The following is a 13,432-nucleotide window of genomic DNA, read 5'->3' on the forward strand; positions in this document are numbered from 1 at the left end:
CTCATGGAAATATCTACTCAGTGAGTTATGAAAATTTTACAACATCGATATTAAGTTATTCACCAGGCCTGTGTTATTTCAATGAATTTTATTAGTTTTACTGAATGAATGCTATGAATACAGAAAATTATCTCTGAGGCAACAAAATACTTTTTAACATCTCATTCCTTTCCTGAATTACATACTTTTGCCTATTCCTCCATTAAAGGGTGAATTAACCTACACAAACATTCCTAATTTCCATATATCAATCAGTAATACAGCCCACAAAATGTGGTCCTGAGTCTTTAATGAGCTAGTATGCACTTGACTTAAAATCAGAGAAATCTCCTGTTCTAAAGAGCAAGTTTCTGGGTCTACAGCTAGTTTTCTAGCCACGGCCACATTCTTAACCCAGGGTTCATCTAGTATTGCCTCCAGCAACACAGTGGCAAGACAAGAAGGACTGCAAATATAAATGACCTAACAAGTGACCCAACAGCATTTCGATTTCTCACCCCACTACCTTCTTTTTATCAATCAAAGGGATCAAAGGCCTAGGAGAAGCACCTGACCCTGAATTGCTATGGCCTGGGGAAAAAATATTGTATTTATTCTGAGTTTACTCTCACATAAGCAAAAGAATACAAATAGGCAGCTTATGAGAAAGCATTCCAGATCTCTCTCTGCAAGACTGCTCTTGGCCACACTGTTTGAGGGAGCTACACAGCAGGAAATGATGTGGACAAGAAAGGACAGGGGTTAAATTAGTCACTCCAAGAACAAAGCCAGGGCAATTTTCAAGTTTTATTTTCATAACAAGTGAGTGCAAACTACCTATGAATCATCTGACCTACAGAATGATAAACCCAAGACTGCTGGATTTGTATTCATTAGTCATAAATTTCAAGTTCAGTGAATTAGCTCTCTGTTAACTGTCTCCCTTAGAAAAACCTTCTGAAGATTTCTGTTTTCCTATTGTATGCATTATTTGCATATGCTAACCCGAGAAGATATACCACAGCTGAAAAATACTGCCCATGCTAAGGGCATCTCCCAAGATAAGAGACATGAGAGTAACCTTCTAGCTTATAGCAGAAATTCAATTAAAAAATAATTTACCTTTCACTTCTTAACAAGTACTTTCTTTTACCAGTACTGGAAAGAAAGATTTTTCCACTTAAATATTATTCACTGCACAAAGGCCCCTCTTTTATTTAAAAATCCAGTGTAGTAATCAAAATACAGACGTCAGATCAGCCACACTAGGTCACTTAACCCTATAACCTATCTCCACCAATGATAACGTTCAGGTTACCCTGACCTGTGTCCCTTCTGTGGAAAAGAGATCCCAGTATGCAAGCACACAAGAGTACATCAGGTTATAATACCTCTTCCAATTTTTTCAGAAACACTTGTTAGGGGCCTGGTTGCCTCCTCACCCTCTCATGCTTCTATTCCCATCCGCCATCATAGCATATCACAGGAACTCCTTGTCAACCACTTCCTTTCTCTGGCACACCAGCTCCATACAGTAGGATGAGGAAATAGAAGAAGCTGAGTGTAAACATGGGGATGAACCCACTTCCTGTGAGTTTAAAATTTCTACCCAACGCAGCAAGTTGCAGGTAGAGCATGACTGGGCAGAGCACACAGGCAAAACAAATTAATTGGGAGCCTGTGGAGGTGTCAAAGGAGCTCTCTTCAGCATACCCTGCAGTTCCCTATCTTCCCATTTCAATACTGGATTCTCATCTCTTTCCACTATCAAAGGACTTTGAGCATCTGACATACGAGGGTGGTCACAGGGTGTAATGAAGACAGAGCCAGACTCCTCTTAGTGGTGCCCAGTGAATAGAGACGAAGGTGCAAAATGAAATTCAAGAAATCGAGTTAAAAGCTTTGTTTTTTTTCAAACCGTAAGGCTAGGCAAACACCTGGACAGGCTGCCAAGAGAGGTTCTGCAATCCTCTACCATCACAGATACTTTGAACCCAGCTACATGCATCCCTGGGTAAATCCTAGCTGACCCTGGTTTAAGCAGATCTGTTGGATCACATAATCCCCAGAGGTGCCTTCCAGCATCCGAGATTCTATTTCTCTCCTACTACTGATTAATGTATTGTGAGAGTGGGTAGGGAGTATTCATTAGATTTGTCATAAGACTGTTTAATCCTTGATAAATTAGTGACCCCTCTCACAGGTCCACAGCATGACAAGCACTGAACAGAAGGTAAAGGTCTTCACCACAAGTGAGTTGTTTCTTTGGAGTTGGCACTATAGGCAGTGACATACAGATTTTAGTAGCCCACACACAAAACCAGATTGAATGTTTTTCTTCAAAAGCACTACATAACAATTCTGCTACAGTACTCGTCTGTAGTCAGAACATGCTGTGCTTGTGGAAAATACGATAATGAATAGGAAAGAAATGTAAAAGTCAAAATAGAATAGAAAAACAACCAAGCTGCTTTTGTTTGACAAATATAGCTGTTTAAACAATATTAATCATTAGTGTGTATTTTAATACACTAACAGATACTTCTGTACAGAAAGAAATCTTTCCCTTCATGTGGGAAAAGAAATCCCTAAAAATATTGATGCCTCAGAGTTTTTTGATTTTTTCCATTTTTATAGATTTTAGAATTAATTATGTAGTGGATGTAGATTCTAATGTATCAGTAGAACTTTCTAGTAGAAGTAACTACAGCAGCACACAACTCAGATATCACTTCCACACTGAGGTCTCTACCAGCATAATTAACATGCATTCTTTTACTGTTTCACTGTATTATATCTCTTACCAGTATTTTCCAATAAAAGTAACGGCAGTAGCTTAACGGTTGCACATACCAAACCCCATCCCATATCAATTCCTCAAAATTCCGTTAGCTGTTTAGTCTTCAAGTTGGAACTGCAGAAAAACACCTTAAGGCCTGCACCAAAGACGTAAATATAGGCAAAAGTGACCTTCAAGCCCAGAACTTTGGAGGGCCTCCAAGGACTCAATGTGATAAGAGGAGGATGAAGATGATGAAAGAGGGGTCGCAAACTCCCCCAGACTCAACTCCCGAGGGGGTGTGCCAGAGGGTGGAACGAGGCAAAACCGGGGGTTGGACGAACAGGGATTGGATGGACATCATTATAAAAACATGGAACCTGTGTGCCCGTGCACACGTGCTGGTTTGTATTCCTGTGGGCCAAGGGCTCATTAAAGCTCTGCTCTTCTTATCTTATCTCCTGCCTCGAGCCTCCTCCTGTTTTTCTCCTCAGTCTTTTAGGCAACAATATCAACTCCAATTGATGAGTAGCTTCAGAACAAGACTTCTTTTACATTAACTGGCAAAACTGTTTGGGGAATGTAGCAAGACTAGCACAAAAGTATATTTTTTTAGAAAAATCCATTACTTGGGTGTGCTTTACACTAAGATTTTTGAGTCTCAATAAATAGCTACAATTTTCCTAAAAATACAAAACCAGAAAAATAAACATAATGCATTACAAGGGACATCTACCTGTAGCTTTAAAAGTTCAGTACCCTGTATATTTGTTCAGACAATAATACTTAGAGCAAGGACTCCTATAGTAGAACTTCAGAAGAAAGTATCAAAAACCCAACTCATACTGGTTTTGGATGGGACAGAGTTAAGTTTCTTCATACCAGTTTGCTTGTACAGTCCCGTGTTTTGGATTTGTGACCAAAACAGCGTTAACAACACAAGAAGGTATATTTTAGCTATTGCTAAGTGGTGTTTGTACACTGTCAAGGACTTTTCTGCTTCTCACACTGCCCCAGCAGTGAAGAGGCTGGGGGTATGCAAGAATTTGGAGGGGAAACACAGCTGGAATAGCTGAACTCATGTGACCAAAGGGATACAATGTTGTACTCAGCAACTGAAGTGGGGAAAGAAGAAGAAAGTGGGAATGTTTGCAGTTATGGCACTTACCCAAGTACCCATTATGCGTGATGGAGCCCTGCTTTCCTGTGGATGGCTAAACACCCACGGGAACACCCATGTCCACCCACAAGAACTAGTGAATTAATTCCTTATTCTGCATTGCTTGTGCGTACAGCTTTTGCTTTACCTATTAAACTGTCCTTATCTCAGCTTGCAAGTTTTCCCACTTTCATTCTTCCACTTCTCCTCCCCATCTTGCCAGACGAAGTAAGTCAGAGGCTGAGTGGTGACAAGTTGCCCACTGCAGTTAACCCTCAACAGAGATAAAAAGGCCTCATCTAGAATATTGTGTGCAGTTTTGGCCACCGCAATATAAGAAAGACAAGAGAGTGTCCAAAGGAGGGAAACAAAGATGGTGAAGGGCCTTCAAGGGGAAGCCATATGAGGAAAGGCTGAGGGCACCTGGTCTGTTCAGCCTGGAGAAGAGGAGACTGAGGGGAGACCTCACTGCAGTTACAACTTCCTCTTGAGGGGAAGCACAGGGGGCAGGCACTGATCTCTTTTCTGTGGTGACCAGTGACAGCAAATGGCCTGAAGTTGTGCCAGGGAAGATTTGTGTTGGATATTAGAAAACTGTTCTTCACCAGAGAGTGGCTGGGCACTGGAACAGGCTCCCCAGGGAAGTGGTCACAGCACCAAGCCTGACAGAGTTCAAGAAGCGTTTGGATGATACTTTCAGTCACACAAGGTGTGACTCTTGGGGATGGTCCTGTAGAGAACTAAGGATTGGACTCTATGATCCTTGTGGGTCCCTTCCAACTTGCCATATTCTGCGATTCTGTGTAATTCTGTTCTATTTTCACTGCATAACAAACACATCCATCTATTACCATGTTTACCCGGGGATTTAAAATTGCCATTTAAAATTGCCAGTAACTCACTCTAACTTCGACCTCTATTAATGTAACTCCATTTAATTGAAATTATAACACCAATGTTAGTTTACTCTTTTTTGGGCTATAATGATTATGTCCTTAAACAAGTGCATAAAACATTATAGCACAACCATTAAGTCACATCTAAATTAATTTCTGTTAGTTATTTGATCTCAAGAATTAATTCAAAGTGTCTAACAACTGCAATCTGATTTTCACAAGCCCTTAATTTGTTAAGAAATGTATATTACACTACAGACATTAATTTCTCCATCTTCTAGTTGACCTAAAAATCACGGACTAAATGCTGAAATCCCCATTTGCCATTTCGACTTTTTTTATGCTATTAGTATGTGAAAGGCACTTTCTCCATGCCAAACTAAGAATACAAGGCTCAAATTACTACTTACCTGCAGTCAGCAGTTTATTCCTATTTAGATAGCACTGTTCAGCCTTATGCTATCAAAGTAGTCCTGACAGTTCTTGCTTTAAGTGGCTTCCACAGTTTCTTTCCACAAAGGAGCAAAACACCAAATTCATTGCAAAAGGGGAAATTTTGTTACGTTAGTACAAAGCTAGTTATAAATGAATGCTGTCAGGTCCACTTCACATGAAGGGTGAACTACTGCCTTACAGGGTTTGCTTGAACAGTTCAATAAGAATTGATGTTCCTAAATATTCTCCCTCGAGAAGCCCAGCATAGCAGAGAAGAATTTGAATTAAGCAAAAATCCCATAATTCAGTGACAGAAAAAAAAGGAACATCTATTTCAGCTATGAAAAAGCTTTCATGAACACCACAAATACCAAAGATAATACACGCAGAGCAAGTTAACAACAGGTTGCAGTTATTCAGAAAAAACATAACCTAGTTGATTCTAAGGAAGGTTCTTTCCTGTGCAAAAGACATTAAAGTGTATGCATTTTACTTACCTAGTTCATATTTTTATAAGTTTCAGCGTATCTGAAAAAGACTGTTTTGTCTGAGGTTTTTTTTCAACCTGAGTTGAAGCCCTGAGCACTCAAATTCTCCTCATAACCTTTCATTCACTACCTTTCTAGAGCAGGCTGTTAAAACATTAATCATTAATCTCTGTAGGTGGAGAGTGTACCCCAAAAGGTTTTCTCAGGCCTCTACACGTCACATTTACAGGCCACAAAAACAGCCACCTTCAATTCCACTTTCAAATCTACTGGTCGGTCACCCAATGAAACTCATTCAACTCAAGTATTTTCAATAGCATCTTCCACCTCATGTATTAGCCACAAATTGCATAAAAATCTCAGCTTCCAATTCTCAGTGCAGATTGTCAGAGGTATGAAGCAGAAGGTCAAGTCCACACTCAAGGAGAAAAGTGCAGAAGAAAATGTTAAAGTAACCTGAAATGAATACGAAAATCACTTCAATCCTCTCTAGACTAGCAGCCAACCTAGTCTGACTCACACTCTCAGCGCTACATCAGCCACCAGCAAAATAGCATGATATTCAGTATAGAGAAGAGGAACACAAAAAAACATTTTAGCCCTTATTCATGTACAGTCACTGAAGTCCGTGGGGGCACAGAATCCTGTTGTTTCTGTCATGATGTAGCAACTATATTAAAACTGGTGCTTCATAATAAGACTACTCAGATAACATTAAAAATAAAGTCATCTATGAGAAGCAATGACCACGCTTTCATGATTGAAATTCATTGTAGATCTGGATACAGCTTCATAAGGTACAGTATCAAAAATAAGGATATATTTTAATACAGTGGCTTGGATAATTGCTCCATCATTGCAAGTACTATTTCTAAAGTACACTAGAAACCTGACTATTATTTGCTAAGTTGCCCCAAATCACTTTGGTAACAAAACCAAGGTACAGTTACACACATAGAATATCCAGGACACCAACTACAATTTAGACACCAACCGTTAATTAGGTAATTATCACAGATGTTCTGGCCAGAACACATTTTTGTTAGTGATCTATGTTTTAACTTTCTGCTCCCTCCAGAGATACACTAGGAGTCTCAAATACTTGCAGGTAATATCTCCTTTGCAAGCATCTCACTGTTTTTGTGTCAATCATTTACCTTTGTTCTATCCTCCTGAAGTTTCAGATGACCCACTCTGTAATAAATTAGTCAATTATTAATTTTTCAAATTTAACACTTAATTGACATATTCAACCCCTTCCATTATCAAACTGAATTCCTGCCCGTGAAATATTACCCTATATTCCAACACTGCTTTTTCCATACACTGTTCTTAATTTTTGTTATAAGCATACTTACTGAGATGTTTGGTGCTCAGAGCATCCTCACGTAATAAGCACAGTACAAGCAGGAGGAAGAGGGGATTTTGGCTAAGCATCAGCATTGGATGGGTAAGCAAAAAAAAGCTCAGTAAAAAACCTCAGTAATACAGTACCAGCAGGCATCTTGAAAAATTATCTTTAGAAAAGGTAAAAAATTAAAATGAAAATTAAGAAGGGAAATAAAGCAAGTTTTGTGGCAACTGCAGTTACTCTAGTTCATGATAAGCAGTATGGGAGAAAACGTGAATGCAACTATCTGACATCTTGACAACAGGGCAATGAAGACTTGTATCACTGTTAAAGCTGAGGGAAAAAAGCTGGGATGTCCTTAGGCCTTGAAAGTCCTGGGCAATGAGCGGTTTTATCTAATATATAGGAACCACAGGAAAGATGCAAAGAAAGAAATGGTACAGTCAAAGCAACAATCCGGAAAACTAAGTTGTGCAGCTCTAATTGTGCTGACACAAGTAGGTAAGGTTGCCTTGCTCTTGGCAAAAGAAGTGGATGATGCAGCATTCAGGGCAAGCATAAAAATTTTACCTGCAAGGGTGAAAAGTTGTAGCTGAACTTAAGAGATAAAAACCAGCCAACATCTAGAGAAGATTCAAGTATGAGAAACTGAAGAAAAGACTGTGCTGAAGAGTGCCTGGAAAAACACAGTACCGCAGAACAGAATGCTCAGCCACTGAGACAAGAAACAGTTGAAAGATAAAGTTTCTTTTAGTTATATAGCACATATAGATAGATAGGTGTTGGCAACGGAGCAGTCACTAAGACAAGTAAGTATTTTCCTTGTAAATAATAGCAGAGAGGCAGAAAGGCAGGTTTGTGAGAGTAAAATGTAAGTGGGCAGTCTCATTCTACTGCTTGCATACAGTCATATTTCTAGACAGAGTGAAAACATGTATGAATGCAGCACAGTGCAGCTTGTTTCTTGAAGTTGGGTAGTGTGGTCTAGGGGCTCCAAATCTGAACTTTTTTTATCTTGCAGTAACACACAGTTACTTCCATTTATATCATCCTTCATGACTATCTGGTTTTAATAACTGTAATTTGTTACCATTTCAAAATCTTTATCAGCAACTTAAAAACAAAAAAAAAGGGAATTTTTTTAACGTTTTCTCTTTGTACTGATAAATGTGATACTCAGGATAGTCATCTTTCCATATCAGCCACTACTATGAGAAGTGATGGATAATTCTGTTGCTCACACACATTTCAATTTCTGTTAATTCTAAGTACTGTAGCACATCAAGTCTTTTTTTTTTTTCCTGCTCTTCTGACTCTTGATCCTCTTAAAGAACTTAATTACAGTGGTTTGGTGGTCTGATCTAATTTTTTTTCCATGGGGTTATTCTAATTATCTCCTGTACTTCAACTATCCAGGTTTGCATTGTTTTCACTGGTCTTGCAGGGCTGCATATTTCAGACCATTTAGGTCTTCTACCATGCTGCTTTGCATTTTTCTTTCTTTTTGCCTCTCTTACCCACTGCAAAAGAAGAACCACTGAGGTAGAAACCGAGCTGTCAGACATAGCCTCTACCAGCCTTCTGAGACACAGTTAACTAGTCTACATGTTATGTCTGAATATTTAAAGCTATAACTGATGAGTTCATATTTGGAACATTTGAATGACCAGAGTTTCTACAGCAACATCCACCTCTTTAAATTGCATCAATATCAACAATTTTCATTTGAAAGCGTCTATTATACAGCATAGGTTAATAACATTGAACTGTTCCAACAGGAGTCCTGAATTGCCATTGTCACCTTCCGGGCAACTATGACATGTAAGTCCAAAACCATTTTTAGGGAAATGGTTCCCTCTTGTGGCAGAAATTGGTCACTGCAAGAACGCCGGTTTAGTAATCCAAGCAGTTGTCTCCAGCATCTCTTTCGGATCGTTACTTACATAACTAGGAAATTGGCACGTTCACAGAGTTATTTTGAAAGATTTTTTTTCTTTCCCTAAATCTCATTGATGAGCAGTACTGCTCTTGGCCAGATTATAAATTACTTTCAGCATCTCACAAGTGAGTTAATGGCCCACTTGGGGGAAGCGGTGACCATTTTTGCAGGTTTCATACATATTCCCAGTATTTAGGAGATCAGTCTATCTAAGCTTTTACCTATCACCTTTGAAACAAGAACTGACAATTATGCAAGAATACTCTACTACACCTGCTACTATGGTGTTAAACATTAATTGCTTGTGACAAGCTTTGAAGAGGCCTTTTTATTTTCGAATATGTATTATTACAAACATTCAATTTCCTAAATTTTTTTATTCTTTTACTTCCAGGGAACTCTGTTTATTCTTTTGCCTTCTGGTTGTCTGTGGGGAGGGAGTGGTTGGTGTACGGGGCAGTGGTTTCAGGTTTGGTTTTGTTTGATTTACTTCTTAAACTTCGCTTTTTAATAAAAAAGTTTTTATTTTCTTAAGATAGGAAAATGATATCCATATGTATTGGGGGGAAAGGAAGAATAATTTTACCCTTCACTCATGAGTATGCTCTCTAATCTTGTTTTAAAAGTCCTTGGTTTGTGACTGTAATACAAATAAGCTTGAGCAAAAACCGGTAAATTTGTGGACGATCTTGCTAATGGAAGTGGGGGGGGAAAAAAACCCTGGATTTCATATACAAAATGAAGAAGGGACTCAGATTACCACCTAAACCCATCCACACTTTGCTTACTTCATGTTGTTACTGGGTTGTCACCTTCCCAATTCCACCATTAATACAGGGCTAAATAGAATAAAGTGCTACAGCATCAATCTAGTCCAGTATTTAAATAAACAAAGAGGTCTACCTAACAGCTTGGGTCTAAAAATCCAAGTAAGGTTTACAGGCCTGAGCCAAGGTTAAGCAGTATTTTATGGCATAAACTACATCCGCATAATGCTCTGTATGAAACAGCATCTTTGAATGCCATCATGTTCTTCCTGGCTTTGAAAAATAAAATGTTATTCACTGATATCTGGATGCAAACTTCCTGTAAAAACAGATAAATATGCAAAAGTTCAGTTCTTTTTTAGCACAAAGGTTTCTTCTACTATTTAGCAGTTCTATGTCTCTATTTCTGTGCTGTATCTCTGGGTGTAATAATCCAGTGGATACCAAAAAAAAATATTTAAAAATCAATTTTTTTGGTAAAAATAAATTTTTGTTGAAATAAATTTTGAATTACTGTACTACTTCATTTGACAAGCTGACAACAATCTAGAAACAAGAAAGGAAGGTGTGAAAAATTTCCTCCTTCCTAAAATTAATTTGCCTCCTGCCCTTTCAGGTAGCATAAAATTAATCTGATAAATCTGCACAACCTGATCCTGCTAAGAAGAGAATAGTCCTGCTGGTAGTCCAATCTGCCCAGGTTACCCTTGTATTGGCAAGATTTTTCTGTAAAAGACATCAAGTAACTCCATTTTAGTTGAGTGTTTTAGCAACCATTGCTTCAGGACACTGGTACCCAGTGAAATCTGTTGTGCATCAGCCACACGTTCACAGAATGTGCTTGGCTACTGATATAATTTTCTCTACATCCTCAGCAACATTTTCAAGTCCAGCCACAAAGGAACATTTAGATGATACATTCAGACACGTGGATGAGATTTATCAAGACAACAGATGGGTTTCACATCCTCTTGAGAAACCCCCAAACCTGAATTTCCTGCCACAGTTTCTGTAAGGGGATTTCACAGTAAATCAGATTCCCTCTCAGGACCTGGTTTTATTAAATGATCAATCAGGAACAGAGAAAGACAATTCTACTCTTCCTTGGTTTCTCAGGTGGAAGAGAAGATGTTATGTTTAGTGTTAGCCAAAGCAGCATAAAAGTTGCCTTAAGCACTGGTATGAGTTGTTGACTTCTGGTAATGGCCTGCAAAAATACATCAAAAGAGTGCATAACTGGAAATCTAAGATCAGTTTGCACCAATCCATTTCCCATCTCCATGGAACTGTAAAAATTCTCTCTTACAAAAGGCAGTTGCGGTCAAATCTGAATGTCTCGGAGATGTGTTTGGTCCTGCATAAGAGCTATTACATAAACCTGAAAAGGAAAAGCCTTTTTATACATCTGGTCAGCAAATATAGGTAGGGGTAAGAAACTTGCACCTTTTTGCTTTCCATGAAAAGCTGTGTTTGGATATAAGTACAAACTGAATCCTCCTTTTGTTCAGTCAACATGGTTAATAAAATATTTCAAACTAATAATGACCATAAAGCTTGTTTTAATGATTCCCATAAGCTAAAGAGTGAATTCCATTGCTGCAGTATTCAATCTCACCATCTTTGTTATTTCTTTCACTGGAGAGCACATGCATAAATATAAATTACACTCACCTTACAATATTTATTCTCATTCGCTATAGGAAAGCACTTGTCAGTCCATTCCTTCTACTACTGTTTCAAAAACTCTCCTGCAGTTATCTGATCTGCCTTAGCTTTTCCAGTCCTCTGGACTCTCCAAGGGTTCTCGTAAAGAATCCTTTCTCCTCTTTACCTTGTGCTCACTGAAAGCACTCAAACTTCTCACCAGTTTCAAAAGGGACCACTCAGACCTCTTAAATGAGCCTCTTTACAGACAACTTCCTCTCTATCCGATTTCTGATCTGATCTCACCCATATCAGACAAGCACACGAAGTAACTACCACAATAACAATAAAATGTTGCCACAGAGTAGCCCACTGCATTTAACCTCAGAAATAGTTGTACAGAACTTTGCTGCAGTTCCCTCTCCCAGTTTTTCTCCCAGGTAAATCAGCAATGTGTGACAAGAAGAAACTCTTCACAGAAAGTATGAAAACCTTTTCACAATGCCATATCCTGCAAAAAAATACTTTTGATAGCTGTAGCTGAGCGTAGATTACATTTTGGAATCCTGAGACAGCTCCCCCGTCTTCATTACTGATAGTTACTTGCAAAGGCACTGCTTCTCACTGTACTTAGTTACACCACTCACAGAAAAACATGAACATATGTATATTGGAATAAAACTCACCATGCTGTTCATTTTTGAAGAGGACGAGCTTGCCCTCTGCTTCCGTAGGCTGTTCAGCTCCTCTGCATTTCCATCCTTTGGTTTTATGATCAGCCGACTGCCTCCAGCAGTACCTTCCGAAGAGGATCTCAACCGCTTCTCAACAAACCTGCCTTCTCGGCATGGACTGAAGCTATTGGCAAGATCAACTACAAACAGAGAAGCAATCAGCAATCATTACAGGGACTTACTCTGTATAACTGTTTTCTTAATCAGAACACTTTGCTTGAAATGCTTACATTGAAAGGGAATCCCCTAAGAGATGTTCTGTAGAAAGCCGACTGCATTTACTTAGATAAAAGTGTCACCTGGGCCACCGGTTCACTGTTCAGCCCTCAACGAATTGCACACTCAGCACACTACAGCCCAGTCCATGGCTCCTCATAGAATCCAGAAGGGTCTTTGCTCCATCCTTTTCTTTCTCCCCTTGCTATAGGACACTTTCAAACTCCTGTCCAGTAAAATCCATCAGAGAAACTATCACTGGTTCACTGGTGCCAAAACTCAACCTGCCTTACCCTCCATCCCAAGGTAAGTCCATGTTTTGTAGGGCCAGGTCACAACTTTGTTATCCCCACATAGGACAGGGATGCACATTAGTTTCTGTTTCTGTTCAGCCTTCGCAGCTCAACTCTGCCCCTGCACCCTCCAAACTGAGCCTGCAGTCACTGGGCTGAATCCCAGTCCCCAACTCCAGTCAAACAATAACAAAATAAGAAAGGAGGAGAAAAAATACATTTTGAAGTGTTAGAGCAAATTTAGAGATGGGGAAAGATAAAAAGCATGATAGCATAATAAATGTCACAAAGAAAATCTTATCTTCTCCTGCATTCTGCAAGAGAAGAGATATTTTCTCCAAGGGTTCTCAAAAAAATCCAGATCACATAAAAATATACAAAGGTATACTAAGAAATACATGGCACTTCAAACCTGCTCATACATTAATGTCATGTTCACAATGCTATCTATAATGATATCAGCTATGAGACCAGATACAGAAAAGAAAATACCTATTAACAAAGAAAAAGCAGAGAAATATTTTGTATTCACATCTGGGTTGAAATACTGTTTTAGAAAACCAAATGTTTAAACCAGTCTGTTGCAACAGATATAACTACTTATCTTATTGAATGCCATGTAAGCTTTTCCTGTATTTGCTTCATTTCATATGGCAGGATTTTATATCTTTTTTTTCAATGGTCCTTTTGTATGCTTGGTCAGTTTCTAATTTGAAATACATTCTTCACCACACACAAAAAAATTGTATTTT

At 38.8% G+C, this 13,432-nt stretch overlaps 1 protein-coding gene across 4 annotated transcripts in view; it reads right to left on the bottom strand.

Annotated features, from left to right (window-relative positions):
- The window catches only part of CCSER1 (coiled-coil serine rich protein 1), a 655,853-nt gene that overhangs the window by 568,592 nt on the left and 73,829 nt on the right, over window positions 1-13,432 (bottom strand). For all 4 annotated transcript variants that reach the window (XM_051789750.1, XM_051789751.1, XM_051789753.1 and 1 more), the window contains exon 3: window positions 12,124-12,311. In XM_051789750.1, the coding sequence (XP_051645710.1) occupies window positions 12,124-12,311 (188 nt within the window). The remainder of the gene's footprint in view (window positions 1-12,123; window positions 12,312-13,432) is intronic.

This window comes from Manacus candei, unplaced genomic scaffold, assembly GCF_025592945.1.
Source record: "Manacus candei isolate 608988 ecotype Guabito, Panama unplaced genomic scaffold, ASM2559294v1 h1tg000028l, whole genome shotgun sequence".
NCBI lineage: Eukaryota > Metazoa > Chordata > Aves > Passeriformes > Pipridae > Manacus > Manacus candei.